This window comes from Petaurus breviceps, unplaced genomic scaffold, assembly GCF_028583685.1.
Source record: "Petaurus breviceps papuanus isolate PSGF00001 unplaced genomic scaffold, PetGlider_PUasm1.0 47, whole genome shotgun sequence".
NCBI classification, from domain to species: domain Eukaryota; kingdom Metazoa; phylum Chordata; class Mammalia; order Diprotodontia; family Petauridae; genus Petaurus; species Petaurus breviceps.
Window position 1 is genome coordinate 11,573,492 of NW_027186349.1, and position 19,432 is coordinate 11,592,923.

General features: G+C 35.9%; 1 protein-coding gene across 1 annotated transcript in view; it reads left to right on the top strand.

The window, feature by feature from the left end:
- The window catches only part of ANKH (ANKH inorganic pyrophosphate transport regulator), a 168,468-nt gene that overhangs the window by 87,994 nt on the left and 61,042 nt on the right, over positions 1-19,432 (top strand). The window contains exons 4-5 of the mRNA XM_069101417.1: positions 7,345-7,463; positions 10,551-10,634. Of these exons, the coding sequence (XP_068957518.1) occupies positions 7,345-7,463; positions 10,551-10,634 (203 nt within the window). The remainder of the gene's footprint in view (positions 1-7,344; positions 7,464-10,550; positions 10,635-19,432) is intronic.

Here is a 19,432-nt window from a genome sequence, read left to right on the forward strand (position 1 = left end):
TAGGGCTTCTTTCTTATAATTGGTGATGGTGTCTTGAAAGTTACACTAAAGTGTAAATGACTTATAGCTTCTTTTCTCCAACCCTTACATTCCCTCTTCTTCTCCCCACCACCCTTATCTGCTTTCTTGTCATCCCTGATATTCTATCTTTTCTTCTTTCCTCCTCCTAAAACTCTGACAAACCTCTAAAAAAAACAATGGAAGACCAAGATAACCAGACTCCCTCCATGTTCAGGAACTCTTTGGGACTGGGACTCTTACTGGAGCCCTGACTAACAGGTTTGCCTACTCCTATATACTGGGTGCTGGACCTAGAGTCGTGAGTTCAAATTTGACCTCAGGTACTAGCTCTGTGACCCTGGCCAACTTAACCCACTTTACCTTAGTTTCCTCATGTATAAAATGAGCTGAAGAAAGAAATGGCAAACCACTTCATTCATTATCTTTGCCAAGAAAACCCCAAATGGGGTCCTGAAGAGTCAGACATGACTGGAAAAGACTATTGAGAAGTGGAAGAGAAAAGAACTAGAGGTTAAAAATATTTCCTTCATTTTTATACATTTCAGAATTAACCCTTTCCCAGTTAATTTAAGGACTGGTGGTTAAAAAAAAATTATTTGAATTTAAAGGATTCCAATTCTAGTTTTGCAGCTTATTCCCTGTATGATCTTGTGTAAATGACTTCCTTTCTGTGTCTGTTTCTTTGCAAAGAGAGGGTTAGATGATCCCTAAGTTCCCTCTCCACCTCTAAATTCTGAAGTCACAAGCTCATAGAGTTTATTTGGTCTGGCTGTATCCAAGTGCTTACCATTTATACCGAGCTGTCCACACAAGAACAATTGCATATACCGCTCGGTGTATGCAGGCTATTGTTTCTGGAAGTGCTGTTTGCTCTTATTACATATCCACTTGAGTCTTCATAGCTTACTTGTTCACATAGTATGGTTGTCTGCTTACAGCTTGACAAAGAATATTGGTAAGAGGGGCTGCCAGGTGGCTCAGCGAGTAAGAGCACCAGCCCCAGAGTTGGGATGACCTGGGATCGAATCCGGGCTCAGATACTCAGCACCACACCCAGAAATAACTGGCCGTGTAACCTTGAGCAAGTTACTTAACCCCAATTGCTTAAAAAAAAAAAAGAATATTGGTAAGAAATGCTTAAAGGTGGGAAATGTGTGCTGGGAGTGAAGATAGAGGCTTTGTACCAGTAAGCAGATCAAGTGAGTCAACCTTGAGTCTCATTTCTCAGGGCCAGTGAGAATGTACAATGTAAGCTCCCTGTGAGCAGAGACTATTTCTAAGTTTCTACAGGCCCTGCTACAGTGCTTTGTACATAATAAGCATTAGTAAATGCTTGGTGAATTGAATTGGTTATCAGGAAACTCAGGGTTTACCTGGATGAAATGGTATGATCCTGCAAGACAAGGCTGTAAGTCCTAAATGCTTATTGGATCACATGGGAAGAAATGAAAGAATGTTTTAATAAAAGAGACAGGCGGACAAGGAAAATGTGGTAGGGAGCTGTGGGGCACAGCCCAGAGTTGTTTTTTAAAACCCTCATTATCATTCCACTAATATCACTGGGGATTTTAAAACATTTAGAAAAAGCCCAAGAGTCTTATTGACTAAAGCTGTTTTTTTATCTAACTTCTAAATGAAGGTGACTGGCTTCTTGAAGACTATAGCAAATCAGAAAGGACTTGTAGGTCTATAGTCAGTGGATTAGATGAGCTATGTTCAGAAAGGTTTTATCCACAGTTTGGCCACAGGGTGGGGAATTTTGTAGCTATGGTAATTCTCTGAGTATATACTAGTCATAGAAAGGTAGTGATGATCTATATTAACCTGTCAAAAAGTACTTATTTAGTGTTGACTGTGCTAAATGTTAGGGATGCAAAACAAACCCAAGTTACTGCCCTCAAGGAGCTGGCATTCTATTAAGGAAGAAGACATATACATATACGTGAAATATGTTCTACATAAATACTTATAGGTAGTTGCCCTGATAGGTTGGTGGTCTAGATAATAGGTGCCATTCTCCTTGTTTAGTTTGCTGTATCTATAAATAACATAAATGACACAGGAAACTTCCTGACCTATTACTTATTTTGGTGGGAGAAGTTCTGTCCATCTTTATTTAGGATCCATTATCATGGACTGTTTTGTTTTATGTGATCATTCCCTACTATGAGATTTTACCCCTTTCTTGCTTTGAGTCACCTAATAAATTGTGAGATGTTATGTGATAAAATCCCCATCTCCAAGTTCTATTCAATTCATGCAGATTGCCTATTTCCAGTTCTCTGCTTTTATATTGTAGCAGTTTTTGCTCATTACTTATAAAACATGTACCAAAACCATTTACAGGGCTAATTGCACAATTTGGCATAATTTAATCTAACTGGGTAAGGAAACTGAATTTAAAAGCTTCTGGATGATTCCTAAGATGGGAATTAAAGAATAAATTTAGCACCTGTGTAAAATATTACTTCATTTATTTCATAATTGGCTAACCAGTACATCACATAAAGATAATGCCCTGTTTTTATAGTGCAAATAAAAATATTTTTCTGGAAGATTTTAAATTTTTTGTTACTGTAATTATATGATATGACCTCCTATTATAGTTGAGGGGAGTCTGAATGAAATTGCTGCTGGTTGAATATTTGTACATCTGGGAAGTATTATTTTTACTAAATGTCTGTTAATGTTATTTCTTCATCAACTGAAGGTCTTGATCTCTTTTTTTCTGTTTGTATTGCTCTTTCTTTAAAAGCCATTTTTAACTTAGTTGTTCTAGAACTGTTCTATAACTCTTAGTGAGTGCTTGCTTATATTCTCTTGTAGTCCTCTTGGCCTTATGACCACACTAATCTGAAATTCACTAGTCATATGTCAAAGCCCCTGGGACAGAGACTTGTTTTTTATTTTTACCTCTCTTTTCTTACAAACTTTCTTGCATATACTGTGTCCTTAGTAAATATTTATTAAATTGATTGACTTGAATTATTATGCCCGTCTTAGAAATGGCATCATATGACACAGTAGGAAGACTTGGTTTTATCCCTCCATAGACTCAGATTTAGAAGGTTTAGATGACATTGACTTTATTTTGGCTGTGGAAAATGTCCTGGCAGGCTAAGCATTTGCATAGTGTAACACACAGATGAATTATGGTGTATGCACATGTCCCATTTCACAAGTAGAAAAACCATTCAGTGAGAGGAACTGTCAACCCTGCTGCAAGTATGGTGTCAGTGATTTTTGAAAGAAATACATTGCAATACGTAAGTGAAATCAGCACCACTTATCCTGCCCAGAAAGAGAAAACAAAATGATGGGAGAGCTGCAAGAGCTTGTTTTTTGACTAGTAAGATAGTCACTGAGAACTTTGCTCTGAGTTAGACAAATAAAGAACAAAATTAGTTAGCATCTTAGACTAAGATTATTTTCTTGCCTGCTTAAAGTCAAAGCTCTCTAGAGATCCTAATGGTTTTGAATGGCCTTAAAGGTCTCTTCCCATTTAGGATCATAAGATCATAAATGTAATATAGAAAGAAATCTTGGAGATCCAGCCTAACCTCACTCCCATTTTGTAGATGTGGAAGCACAGACGCAGCATAGATAAAGCACTAACCTCAGAGTCAGGAAGATGACTTCAGCCTCAGACATTTACTAGCTGTGAGACCATTGGCAAGTCACTTAACCTTCTGTCTGCCTCAGTTAACTCATGTGTAAGATAGAGGCAGTAATAGCACCTAATAGTTGTTGTGAGGATAAAAGGTATTTGGTAATGTTTATGAAGTGCTTCTCTAACCTTGAAGCACCATATAAATGCTAGCAGTTGTTATGTGACTAGCCCACGGTTATACATGCAACAGCTGACAGAATCAGAATTATAAGTCAAGTCCTCTATGCTTCCAAGCCATCACTGTCTCCATTTAACTCTTTGAGAAGCCCAATCTGACCACTTACAGATAGTTGAGCTTATCTGCAAATAGGCTAATTATGGGCTATGTCCTGGAACCAATTTAAATTTGTTTTCATTCAAAATCTTTTAATCTCCAAGATATACAGATTCAGAAAATAATTTCTGGAGAATTGTCTTACTGAGGCAGGTTTTTAGAGTTGAAGGTTGTAGGCTATTGCTAAGGCAGTTTAGCTGAGAACCTATTTAATAAGCTCCGTATACAGATCATTTCAAATAATTTATATCCCTCGAATCCCTCACATTAGAAATAAGTAATGGGTGAGAGGAAACCAGAAATCACAGGGGAGATCTTTCCTCAGGAGGGAAGCTCAGAGGACAAGGGCAGGGACCCAGAGTTGGGCGAAACACAGAGAGGCTTTGTGGAGCCAAACACCGCTGTTCACAGTCTTTCTCTTCCACTGTCCTGGGGAGAGAATACAGAAATGCTAGGAAACAAACACCATTCACTGCCTTGCTCCAGCCTACCTTAACAGTCCTATTAGACATCATTCCACTTCATGTAGTCCACCATCCATCCAGACCCACCTTCTTGCTACTGCTTATTACTTTCTTCTCCCTTCTCTGTGCTTTTGCATAGGTTGTTCCCCCTGCTTGGGATACACTTCCTCCTCTCCTCCACTTCTTAGAAGTCCCCACTGTTGTTGTTGTCGGTCATTTTAGTCAGATCTGACTCATTTTATGCATTTGTTTTGTATATAGTGTACTGATTAGTGGACTATAGAATGTAAACTCTTGGAGGGCAGAGAGTAGTTCATTTTTTGTCCTTTTATTGTCAGTACCAGGAACATAGTAGGCAATTAACAAAAGAGTATTGATTTGTCATATGAACACTTAAATGCTATATTGGCTTTAATCCTTAAGCTTCTGTGATTCAAATCTCTTCCTTTGGTAGCTGAAAGGAAGGGTTCAATTCTGGGAAAATAGAAGCTAAGGGGAGCCATCTGCAAAGATTTGGCTGCCAACTCAACCAGACTTTTGGAGAGCCTGTACAAAACCCAGGAAGGTTTAGCTTTCATACTAAGATGAATAGGGAGAATTAAAATGGAATATTCTATCAATCTGTGCATAAGATCAAACCTGGAACATAAAATGAACAGAGAAAAGTTATAGAAGAAAAGGTACTAAACTTTAACCTTAATCTGATTTATCATACCTTAAAAGTTGCTCTAAAGCAGTGACTCTCCCAAGTGTGGTCCCCAGACACATGGGGGTCCCTGAGACCCTTTCAGGAGGTCCTAAAGGTCAAAAACTATTTTCATAATAATACTAAGATGTTATTTACCTATTAAAATACTCCTCCCTTTTGAACTTACATATCTGTGTGAGGCTGCATTTTCTTTATATACTTCAGCCACAACAACATATCACAGCAGATTAAATGCATAAGCAGATAGGAGAATCCATATATCTTCCATTAAGCCGGGAGATTAAAGAGATTTAAAAAAAAATGTATAACAATACCATTCCTCTAATTAATTTTTTTTCTTTTCCATTAAAAATAGGTTGTGTTAACATGTAATGGATTTATAACTTAATGAATTAATAAATAAATATTTTTCAATGTTAACCATCCTAATTATTAATATAATAAATATTAATTGGTCTACCTGCATAAAGGAAAGTTTTTGGAGACCTCAGCAATTTTTGGGAGTGTATAGTCCAAAAAATTTGAGAACCATTGCTGTAAAGCATATCTTTCATATAATAGATTTTTCTTTCTTTTTGCATTTAGTTGTTTTATGGCTTTTATTAGAAAGGAAGAGAGTCGATGTCTGTCCATCAAACATGCTATGGTAAAATGGGTATAATATATGCTGGTTTATTTCATTTTCTCCTATTAGGATATCCTCTCTGTCATTCTGCTACCCTCTATCACCCCAAATATTCCATATCACCTCTTGTATTTTTTATTTTTATTTATTTTATTTTTAATTCATGGAATAAAACAAGTATTTCCATAACCTCTTTTGGAGTAGTTTTCTCTTATTCTCAGTTACTCCAGCTGTTCTCCTGTTTCTTCATGTTATCTGCTTCACTGTGATGCACAGGCATTGTTTGGGAGCAGGATTAAATTTCTGAGAAATAAAGCAGCAGCAGAGTATGAGCTATAAATTAGTGCCCACTTTCTGCCTTCTTTGTGCTTTGCTGCTCTCCTTTATTGCCGTTACCTCCAGATGACTGGCTCCTTCCATGGTTTTCACAAAAGTCATAACACAGCTCTACTAGATGTGAAGTGAGGCTAAAGCATATTTATGGGGAGGATTTTGTCTTGGGAAGACACCTTAAGATATGGTCTCTAAGCCTCAGTAGAAAGAGAGAAATGTGTCCAATGTTGGCAGTTTCATTTGTAACCTCTAGAACATTTGCCAAAGTTCATATCCCTGACTCTTGTTTCTTTTTGCCTGCCTCTTGGAGTAGAGGAAGGGAAGAAAAGTCACAAAATAGTGTAATGCAACATTACTTAAGTTTCTCTGCTCAGTCTTTTTTGGTTCCTCTTGAGATGACCATCTACAAGGCCCCTGAGTGACTCAATGGATAGAGCACTGGGCCTGGAGTCAGGAAGATCTGAGTTCAAATATGACCTCAGACACTTACTGGCTATGTGACCCTGGGCAAGTCACTTAACTTCTGTTTGCCTCATTCCTAATTAATTGGGACATACTAGAGGAAGAAATAGCAAACCCATTCCAGTGGGGTCCATGTGACCATGGGGTCACAGTCAGACGCAATTAAACAACAACAAAGATGACTGTTTTCAGGAGCAATGTAAGGATTAATCAGAAAGTTTTAACAAAGGTACCTCCTTCGTATTTTTCTACTGTAATATTATTAGAATGCCCACATGTCATCATTAGCATTAGGAAGTACTAACCTGTTAGAAATCATTGCATCTTAGAAATAAAGGAATCCTAAGAATCTCTTTACTTTTGGGTAGAATTTACCTAATCCTGTTCCCCCCCCCCCAAATAAGTAAATAGAGGAGATGAAAAATGGTCAAAGCCAAACTAAACCTGCATCATTTAAAAGAAATTGTGATGTGATAGAAAATAATGTATATATGCTTCCAAATGTTGCCTGTGTCTGCTTAGGTTGGAGAATTGAAAGACAATGAGGGGTAGTGGAGTCGGGAAGACTTGGTTTTGGGTCCTACCTCCTAAACTTGCTACCTGTGTGCCCCTTTGCAAGCCACAGCTGCAGTGTAAATAGCGTAATAGTAAAAAATATTAGCACCTACCTCACAGGGTTGTCGTGAGGGGGGAAGTGACACGTGTGAAACTTTTTGTCAACCTTAGAGGACTTCAAAATTGTGACCTGCTCCGGGCATTAATGATAACTGTCTTGTACTCTTGCAGCTTACAGTGACTTAGGCTACTACATTATTAATAAACTGCACCATGTGGATGAATCAGTGGGAAATAAAACTCGAAGAGCTTTCCTTTATCTTGCTGCCTTCCCTTTCATGGATGCCATGGTGAGTGAAGAAAACATTTCACCCTAAACTAAGCTTTCGTATCCCTTCATTTTATGCTTTGCTTCTCATATGTTAGTAAAAGAATTTTTAAAAAGATTTTTTTTCTTACTTTGAGGGTATGTGCAAGCAACCAGAAGGAGCTATTCAAATAGTCTTAAGTTCAAAGGATCAGAGATGTAGTCTAATGTGGTTAAACACATATGCCATTCTTTTAGCTCAGGAAATCACTTGCAGCTAAGGTGAACTGGTGGAAATGCCATCGCTTCAGTAATTAGCTTTACTATTTTTAGTTCAGTACTCATCATCTTGACAGCTCAAGCTTTCCATGTCATATTGGGAAGTTTTCCCATGAAATTTTATATGTAGATTTACATTGATAGACATAAAATATTACAGAAAGCACAGAGCCATGGGAAAGGAAAAAGTCACTAAAAATTACTTCAAATACCAAAAAAAAATAAACCCTTCTTTTAGTCTATAACTTAATTTAAATCACCCTTACAGATAATTTTTTAAAATCATAGCCTGCAAAATTTGTACTAACCCCCATGATACCCTATCATCTTAAAATTTTTAATACTCTGAATCAGTTACAGTTATAAGCGCCTATTATTTGTAAAGGTCTAGTGCTGGAGACCTTTTTACCTTTCAGAAAATTCTTTAATTTGAGGTCAGATAGAATATCTGATGGTTCTGCATCAATATACATAGCTGTTATATATTAAAATATTTCTGCTTCTTGGGCATTTCAGTTGTGGTTAACTAACTCTGTATAGCCCTTAAGGCTTTTCAATGGGAAATAAAACCATAAGAATTACTGCATCTGGATATGTATTTTTATGTGAATTTTCAAATGCATCCATTCCAGTAGTTGAGATATTTTCATCAAAAATTGGATTGAATTCATAGAGCTGAGTTCTTCATAGCATCTAAATTTATTTAGTTCAGGAATGCCTTCAGAGCACTGGAGTACTGCCCCAGCATTCAGTAACAGTATGTATCCTTTTGTGGCCTTCAAAGAATTAAAGCCTTACATTGGTTGTACTGGAGAAAAAGAGTGCCTTTAATAAAATTTTAATGAATATCATGAAATCCACATTTAAAATGAAGGCTTCTTACCCACAAATGAAATGCAGTACAGCTATCCAATGAATTCAAGTCTTTTGGGATGATTTGTTGGCAAAAGTACTTTTAAAGATCTTAATTATCCAGCCTTCCAATTCTCTCTGCCTGTTTTTCTCAGCCATAAGAGTGTGTTTCTAAGGAAAAGTGTATAACAACAGAACCATAGTAGTATGATTATTTTTTCCATCTTCGTATACACATGCCCAGGAGAGTACAACACAGCTGAGCAAAACTGCTTTTAATAGCAACTTTTTAAAAAGCCTACAAAAAGTGCAAAGAATTTTTCCCCAATGGCTCTGATATATTTGTTGAGGAGACAATATTTGGAAAACCACAAAACTTATTAATCACACTGATAGCTTTCGGGCCACCAGACAGACCACAAGATGCTATTCTTAGATGTGAATACTGTGAGTTTTTCTTTTAACACTTGTAACCCCACAATCTGTGTGTTCCAAGAGAGGGTTTAGGCTAAAGAAAAACAAAATGATTAGAATAGGCAAGCGTACACAAACCCAGGAAATGGGTGTCAAATCTGTAATAATTTTCACCTTGCTTAGCTGAGGAAATATTACATCTCTTAAGTATAGGATCAAACCTACCAGCCACTAAGTCTAGAGAGAATCCAGTCCTACAGAGAACTGTGGCACTTCACCAACTTTCACACATAAGGTTTTGGTTTAGAGTACCTCAGGCCTACCTTCCCTTTAAGATGCTGGCATTCAGATGCAGAGTCAGCCTTTGCCCAAACTTGCAACCAAGAGACTGGAAGACTCTCCACTAATCAGTAAATAAGAATGTACAAGAATTGTAATTATAATGCACTAAATTAAAGAGTCCTGATTATAGCATAGCTTAACACAAAATTCGAATTCTTCTCTTAATATTCTCATATAAAAAAATCAGGTTGGTTATAATTCATTCTCCTTGCCCAGGAATAGTTGTCATAACTCCTTCCTGGTGTTATTAATTACTTTTCTAAGTACTTCCCAATAAAATAAGATTTCAAAGTATGCAATTGCATTATTGGACTAAGTGAAGTGGCATTGCCTGCTGGGTCCTTATGAGTCATTTATCGAAGAGAGAACATAGCCCGGCATACTATAGCATAAAAAGCTACAAATTCTGAATTGACCTAGCAGCTCTAATTCTGACTCATAGGCCATCTGTCCACTAAAAAACTGAAAGTATCAGTCACGTAGTAAATTCTTCCTAAAATATACTTTCTCTTGGAATACATAAGTAATTGAGGTAGAGATATGATATTAATATCATCAAGGTTATAAGCTATTTAGGGAAAGAAGAGTATACCTTTTCTCCTTCTATTGTATTCCCCCCAATCCTTCCTTTCCATAGACATTCACATGTTGAGCAACTACCTGTGTCCTGTATATAGTATGTAATCAGTAAATGTCATTCAGAAGCTGTTTCCATTTTTCTACTTTTACTTCTTCTGAGTAGTTAGGACCTGGCCATTATATAAATCTTGGTAAGTCCTCTAGCCTACTGACACCTAAATAATTTCCTTACTTGTTTGCTTATTAAAATGCTAATTTGATAAGTAAGAATATTCATAAACCATAAATTAAATATAAAAGTAATTTAACATTAGGTTCATGTATCCAGGAAGTAGGACCAGTGTGGCTAAGTGGATAGAGTGCTAAACTTAACATTGGAAAGATCCAGACTCAAATCCTGCCTTTGACACTAGCTGTTTGACAGTATGTGACTTAACCTCTCGTGTACTTGGTACACATCTACCAAACCAGAGATAAGTTACATAGATAGAGGGAATTCCCACATCAGAGTTCCCTGTCCTGATTAAATCACAGATCCCTCATAGAGTAACAAATTTGGAAGAAAGAAAAAGTGACTAAAAAAAGAAAAGCCCATAATTAAATAAACATGAAGATGTCTTTCCAGTTGGATCTGTTCACATTTGTTTCTTTTCTTTTGTGACAGGCATGGACACATGCAGGCATTCTCTTGAAACACAAATATAGTTTTCTGGTGGGATGTGCCTCAATTTCAGATGTCATAGCTCAGGTAATGAAGTTACCAGTCTCTTCCACCCTTCATGTTGACTTTACTTGCTGTGTTTACAGAGACATTTCTAATGAAGGCCATTTCTGATTTTCCAGATAGCCACAGGCTGGAATGATGTCTATGCTTTCTTATATAGGTCTGTGATGAACATATTCTTAATCAAGGGCCAAATCATCTGAGATTTGAAAGAGCTGAGAGCGAGAACTTTGTTTTTAACAAAGTGTGTGACTGTAAAATAATGTGACTGATCCCATAAACCCCACACATCTTTTTCATTTCTTTATAGTTTCAACTTCATGCGTCTTCCATGGGTAAAAACTAAGAACTACATATTTGGTTTTAGTTGCTACCAAAACTTCACTGTAGGCCTTTTACAGAAGGAAAAGTAGGGCTAATCTTTTAAAAGAATGGACTTGTTACAGAATAATAAAAACCTCTTTATCCAACTTTTACTTATACATGTTTGTGAAAGAAAGTGAGAATTTCAAGTGAATGAAATTAGAAAACAGCTGTAGCATTTTATTTCAGCTCTTATTTAATCTTTAAAATTGCCTACTTTTGCTAATTGTTTTTTGGTGCATGTATGTGGGTAACTTCAGCAGGAGGAAGGGGAAACAATAAGGTTTTATATAACCTTCTATGTTATATAAATATACATTTTATATAACACCTGTTATGTACCAGGCACTATGCTAAGGCCTTTATAGATGTTGTCTCCTTTGATCCATACCAGCCTCATACATTGTTAGTCAAAGGCAGATAAACCAGTGAGGAGGAATGAACATAGATGATCTCCAGAGTGAACATTTGATACTTACATAACTACAAGTTGCCTTACTTACATAAGAATCACAATTTTTATTGAGTGCCTTTTCATATGATGCTATGCTAAAATGAATTTGTGTTAAAACTAATTTCTAATAAGTTGTGTTTAGTCAGTGGTTCCATAATAAAATGAGCTTTTTCAAACAAATCAGACTGAATACCATTATTTTTTTCTTCCTTTGTTGTTCTGGTTTTGTGATCCTTTCACTGCTTAGGTTTAAACATAAAGAACATTTCTCTATTATATCTGAAATGTAAAAATGTTTAAATCAAGATAAAACTTTGTGAATCTAATTTTTTATTACTGATTTGAAAGAGAAAAGTTATATTTTGAAAAGAATATTCTTATTAAAAATTAATTTTTAAGGTAGCATTTCTAGGGTTTTTTTGCCACAATGCATTACCATACCCCTAGACATAACAATGCAGTAGTTAGAAAGAACCAAGAAATAATCCCATGTACCATTTGTATGGAGCCTACCTCTGTTCCCTTTTACTTCTTTCCCTCACAACTGTATTTTTTTGTAGTTGTTTGATCATTAATAATCACTTACATTTGACAGAAGGCAGAGCCAGGATGGTTAAGAAAAGGCAGGGATTCTCCTGAGCTCTCCCAAAGTTCCATCTAAACAATTTTAAATAATGCCTCAAAATAAATTCAGTAGCATCAGAACCCACAAAAGGATGAGGTAAAACAATTAGGAAAGGTCTGTCCTACCAGGAGTGAAACTCAATCCAGCACAGTCCACACTAGCAAACTAGTAGCAGGCCTTGGGGGTTACTGAATCTGCAGCAGCAAGTGAACCTTCCAGAGCTACCAGCCCACAGACAGTAAGGGAGTTAGACAACTGGTAAGAAGGAGATTACAGGGGTTCTTTTGCTGGCTTTAGGTATAGGATTCTGTTCCATTCATTGCTCATACATAGATCTAGGTTGATGTCCTGGGTTGCAGTCCCAGAGTGGGAGGAGCATTAGCACACCAGAGTTTGCAGCAGCAGGAGAGTGGGGACCCTAGTCACAATTCTAGGGTGGAAAAGAGTACATGTGGTCATTTACAGACCAAAGCACAGACCAGGAGAATAGCAAACAAACATCTCATAAAATCATACCACCTTGGGGAAGAACTGAAAACTTATAGACCCGCATAACTAGCTCTGAAAACCTGAAACTTGGGACAGTGCCCCCTCCACCCTGAGAGCACAGTCAAACACGAAAATCAAGCTAAAAGTCCAGAAATAGGCTCAAAAATGAGCAAAGAGAAAAAAGAAAAATCAACTGACCATAAAAAGTTGCTATACACAGTGAAGCTCAAAACAAAATCCAGAAGACAACAAGGTCAAAACTGTTACATCCAAAGCCTCAAAGAAAAATGTAAATTGGTCTCTGGACCAAAAGAATTACTTGATATCTCAAAAAGGATTTTAAAAATAAAATAAGAGAGGTCAAGGAAAAATTGGGGAAAAAAATGAGAGCAATGCCAGAAAATTATGAAAAAAGATTCAACAGCTTGGTAAAGGAGGCACAAAAATCTGAAGAAAATAATACCTTAAAAAACAGAATAGACCAAATGGTAAAGAGACACAAAAATCCACTGAAGAGAAGAACTCCTTTCAAAGTAGAATTGGCCAAGTGGAAAAGGAGATACTAAAGTTCACAGAAGAAAGTAATTCCTTAAAAATTAGAAGTGAGCAAATGGAAGATAACTCTATGAGAAGTCAAGAAACAGTCAAACAAATCCAAAAGAATGAAAAAATAGAAGACAGTGTGAAGTATCTTATTTTTAAAAATGACCTGGAAAATAGATCAAGAAGAAACAATTTAGGAATTATTGTACTACCTGAAAGCCATGTTATTTAAGAGTCTGGATATCATATTTCAAGAAATTATCAAGGAAAAGCACACTGATATTCTAGAACCAAAGGATAAAATAGGAATTAAAAGAATTTACCAATCGCCTCCTGAAATAAATCCCAAAGTGAAAATTCCCAGGAATGTTATTAAATTCCAGGTCAGAGTCAGGGAGAGAATATTGCAAGCAGCCAGAAAGAAACCTTTCAAATATCATGGCACTACAGTCAAAGTAACACAATATTTAGCAGCTTTTACATTAAAGGATCAGAGGGCTTGAAATATACTGTGGTAGGCAAAATAGCTAGGATTACAACCAAGACTCATAATCAGCAAAACTGACTATAATCCATTAGGGGTAAAAAATGGATATTCAATGAAATAGAGGACTTTAAGCATTCCTGATGAAAAGACCAGAGCTGAATAGAAAGTTTTACTTTCAGATACAAGACTCAAGAGAAGCACAAAAAGGTAAACAGGAAAGAGAAATCATAAGGGATTCAATAAGAAGATTAAATAAGGTTACGTTCCTACATGGGAAGATGATACTTGTAAATTCTGGTATATGATTGTGATGGAATACTATTGTGCTATAAGAAATGATGAGCAGGATGCTTTAAAAAAAAAAAACCTAGAAAGACTTAGATGAACATATTCAAAGTGAAATGAGCAGAACCAGGAGGACATTGTACACAGTAACAGCAGTATTGTACAATGAAGACTTAGCTATTCTCAGTAGAGCCAAGAAACTTCAAAGGACTTATGATGAAAAATTCTACCCATCTCCAGAGAACTAACTGATGGAGTTTGAATACAGATCAAAATGTATTTTTTTCTTAATTTTATTTTTCTCGGTGGGGGTTTTTTTGTCTTTTTTTTCTTTCATAATATGACTGATTTGGAAATAGGTTTTGCATAATTGCACATGTGTAACTATATCAAATTACTTGCCTTCTCTATGGGAGGCAGGGAGGAAGACAGAATTTGGAAGTCAAAAAAAAATTTTTTTTAAGCAATTGGGGTTAAGTAACTTGCTCAAGGTTACACGGACAGTTATTTCTGGGTATGGTGCTAAGTATCTGAGCCCAGATTCAATCCCAGGTCTCCCAACCCTGGGGCTGGTGCTCTTACTCACTGCGCCACCTGGCTGCCCCTGGAAGTCAAAACTTTAAAAAAAAATATTAAAATTGTTTTTACATGTAATTGAAGGGAAATATATTCTATATGTATATATATATATATATATATATACATATATACATACACACATATTTAATTTTTTAAATCTCCTAAATTTTAAGATAGTTCAGTTTTATAAGTACCTCTCCTCTGCTTTTCTTGTCCCATGGTCTACCACACAAACATGACCCTTTCAGGCTCCATTTTCTCTCCCATAATCATACAGTCTTCACATCCCAGGCTGTCATTATAGTATCATAACAGATACATGCATGACAAAAACTTAAACAGACCGTTAATTGATTGAACACATTTTTCTTCCAAAAGATGAAATGAGTTGACAGTCAGTGGTATTCACTGAATGAAAAGGTGAATTAGTTGACATCTCTCCTAGCTCTTAAGACTCAATGAGTTTTTGACACTTATAACTTTCCTCAATATATACCCTAGTGTTTCATCCCTTCAGTAAAATCATTTATTGTTGAACACTTATTGCTTCCCTTTTTGAAAAGTTAAGAATTAGCATTCCAAATGAATTGTGTAAGCCCCATAAGACACTAGGTTCAAGTTACTGATCCTGGCACCTTTTTCCCGAATAATAGATGATGTGTTTATTTTTATTGTTCTCCTTTCTCATTTATTGGCTCAGGACTTTTTTTCCTCCTAGTCTTCCTTGTTTTTTAAATTTTACCTAATGAGCCTCTTACAAATTATCTTAATCTCATGACAGATTTATTTGAAATAAATGTTTCACATTCTTCATAAATTGACATTGAAACTAAGTGATTATTTAGAGATTTATTTTGAAAGGCAAAAAAAAGAAAAAAAAATTAAACCTGCATATGTTAAATATAGTCAACATTCCAAAGAAAGAAAAAACTTTTACTATTGAAAAATACCAATATTTTCCTCCTTAAATTTAAGGTCCTATACCCATTGTGGCAGGGCTCACAGATCCATTTCAAATGGATTTGCTCTAATGGGAATGGTTCAAGTTGAATTCAGATGCCTCTGCCTTTGTGAATTTAATCTTGTTATTGCTAAAGATTTGAAAAAGACAAATATATGTTTTGACAATAAGATTCTTAGAAATTAATTTTAATGTAACATTTCCATCTGTTGGGTTAGATTATTTTAAACATTGTCCTTTGTGTTTATACAACTTGATGGAATATATACTTTATTGGCCATTAACCCCCAGTTTCTACCACCACTCACCAGTGTGCATGCAGGCATGCACATGCACACATACACACACGCACACACCTCTCTTTTGTTATACAGTGACTTATTTGCTTTTGTGATGTGCCTGATTTTTAACTGGTTGGGTCAGTATTATGTCTCTCGTGTCCTATTAAATGTTTAAAGCTATTTAGGAAGTTTCCAGTGATGTAAGATTCACTAATGATCAAATATAAACATGTTGTAACATCTAAACAGGTGTTTCAACATCTTTTAACTTTTTTCAGAACTTTAAAGCCTTTGGTCCCCACTTTTCCTTATCAATCTTGTTCTCTCCTGAGTCACTATAAGAAATGTAACATCGCAGTCAGATAATATTTTACAATACAAAGTTGCTACTTATAACATTTATATGTCCTCAATTGGCTACATATATATATATATATGGAATTTGCCAAAGGATTGCATAAAATACTTCTTTTCTTATTTCCCAGTAGTCTGAGAGTCTTTAGATCTTCTACTACTTTGAAAGTAAGCTTCATGCTGGCAAAATGACTTCTCTATAATTACTACAGTTTCGTTCCTAAAAATGCCATGATTCATAAGGGACACACACACACACAATGAGACTTTGAACATTAAAGAAGAGGGAAGAAGCTGTGCAGTAACTGAAGTTTTGTTGTTAAGCTTTTAGTAATGGCTTCAATGAAACCACTGAGTAGGTTTAAAGATTGGATTTTACAAAGAATATAAATTATATCTAATAACAGGTCATTGAAGCTAATTTGAGATATAATGGTAGGATGCATTGTATTACTATAGAACAATCATATTATTGCAGTTTGCTTTGTTCAATGACCTCCCTCATCTTTGTTCCTAATTCAACTAGAATTTTGAAGAATATATAACTGCCTACTTTTTTGTCTCTCAGTATTGCTTTCCTATATTTCTCGACTCGTTCTCAGTGTCTCAAAATTATACTATGACTAGATTTACGTACAGGAACCAGAGTAGACCAATTAGCAAATTCATTATTAGGGTCCTGCTTACCATCCTATTGAACAATCTAATCTTTCAGGAAAAATCCTATTGCCTTAGTTACAATTCTTAGTACCTATAAATTAATAATGCATTTTGGTTTCCACAGATGTGTTAATATTTTCCTGTTTGTAAAATCAAGGTATAATAATCTTTCATTATCTTTGAAAATAAAAAAGCATTAACAGAACTCTGATTCGTTAATTTACTATTGTTGCCTTACTGTAGGCAATTCAGATACGATCTATCTTTATGAGGTCAATTATCAGATTCATTTAGATTCAACAAATGATAACATTATTTATAGCAGATTACCTTCTTTGGGAAAAAATAGAGTGTGTAACTCCTCTATAATGCCTTATAATGTTTTAAACAACTTTACAGTAGTTAGAAGTAGGGCTCTCCTCCTTGTTATAATCCTTCTTGAGCCAAAAAACAAATTAAAAAAGCAATTTTCATATTGTAGTCCTTTGGCAAAGCTCATATTTAAGTGATTGTGAGTATATAAATGGTATAATACCGTAGTATTCTCTGCTGGATTCATTGTCAATGACCTGCTCTTCAAAAATGGTCAGTTCAGTAAGAGTTCACCTTTCCAACACAATAAATCTTTAAAAATTAATGTTTTCTGTTTTGGGTCAGTAAAGAACTATCCTAGTCCTTCTCTTATTTCAAATACTTAAAGAATTTTTTCCAGGTCATTCCCTTAAGCTTTTCATATTGCATCATATTTATTTATTTGTATCCTATCCCTGCCCCCGATATCTTGTTCCCCAAATACTTTGGGAAAAGGGACTATGTTGGGATTTTTTGGTCTTTGTAAACCCAGTGGCTAGAACAGTGCTTTGCAAAGTCTTTAACTAATCCTGCGCTTTTTGAGACAAAAATTAGGATACAGGAAATGTTAGGTAAAAGAAACAAACTTAGTCTCAATTAGTGTTAATATTTAATCTTCCTTGTGTGGTCACATTATTTGAATTCACATTTCCATTTCCATTGTGCTGGAACCGATGACCATATTTCACATGATTGTAACTTCAAATAGTACAAATTCAAAATCATACAAGCTTCTCAAGAGTTTCATTATTCATACTAATTATGACCTATGTCATTTATTGACCACTCATGGAGAGAGCAAATTGGGAGTAGAGCATTTTTTTTTAACTTTGCCTCAGCTCTTGAAGATATAAGTACAAACAGTATAGCTTCATCCTAAGTCTTCTGCTCAAAGATGCCTATAGCCATCTCTTCCTTCTTTGCCATAGCTGAGTCCACCTTTTACTTTCTACTTTCAGGTTCTCCTTTTCAGCTCCAAGCCTCTGATTCCTTCTGGCTCAACTCATTAAGTCTTATATGAGGCTGAGGATGCTGTCTCCTTACTGCCATTACCTCACTCTTTAAATCCTCACTCTTTCCTCTGTCTATTTCTTACAGACTGTGTGTGCCCTTTTAAAATGTCTGGATGTGGGATGGCTAGGTGGCACAGTGAATAGAGCACCGGCCCTGGAGTCAGGAGGACCTGAGTTCAAATGCGGCCTCAGACACTTAACACTAGCCATGTGACTTTGGGCAAGTCACTTAACCCTAATTACCCAGCCTGACCCCCTCTAAAAAAAAAGAAAAAAAAATTCTGGATGTGTCTCAAGTGTGTTTTCCAGTTCCAACATCTTGATAGTCTCATTGTTCTGTGGTCCAAGAGGGAATACTCGTTCCTCTGAAGTATAACTCCCAATGTTCTAGTCGGTTTTCAAATTCCTATTACCATAGGGTGCTAAAGATTCTTAAAGAAAAAGGAGAAAAGGCATAGAGGGCAGTTTATGAGAACACATGGAAGTAAGAGATAAAAGATGAAGTTTAGTAAACAATCCAGTTGGGCTGGATTATAGAATGTGAAAAGGGAGAGTTACATGAAATGTAGTTAGAAAGGCAAGTTAAAGAGATTGTAGATTTCCTTAAATTACAGCCTGAATAGTTTTTATTTTAGTATTTTATTCTAGAGGCAATAGATAGCCACTAAGATTTTTGAGCAGAAAAGTAACATGACCAGGCCTCTATTTAAGGAAAATTATTTTGGCAGCCATATGGAAGGTATATTAGAGAGGATAAAGGCTGAAAGCAGATTCAGCAATTAAGAGGTTATTACTCTAGTCCAGATGGCAAGTGATAATGTCCTGAATGAAGGTGTTAATTGTGTAAGTGAAGAAAAAGGGATGTTATAGACTCAAATTTGGATAACAGTTTGGATATGAGGTTAAGAGGTAGAAGAGTCAAGGAATTACTCTGAGGTTACAACATGGGTAACTGGAAGGCCGGAGGTCCCCTCAGCAGAAAGTTTAGAAGTTAGAGGAGAGATTGACTTTGTCAGGGTGGTAGGGGAGAAATGAGTTCTGATTTTGGACATAGTGAGTTTGAGGTTCTGGTAGGAAATTTGGTGGAAATTCCAGTTGAAATGAGATCAATCTGTATAGAAATAACTGAATCTTTGGGAACTGATGAGATCACCCAAAAAAAGAGGGGAAGAGGGTCCAGGGCAGAACCTTAGACAATATCCATGCTTAGGGTCAGAGAGAAGGATGATGAGTCAGCAAAGGGCACCACAAAGAAGCACCTAGAGAAGAAGTGGAAGGAAAGCCAGAAGAAAGCAGTGTCATAGAAGCTAATGACTAGGCAAAAATAGCATGGGGCTTCAGAACTCATTTGTCAGGCATTTTTAAAGTTGTCTTAGT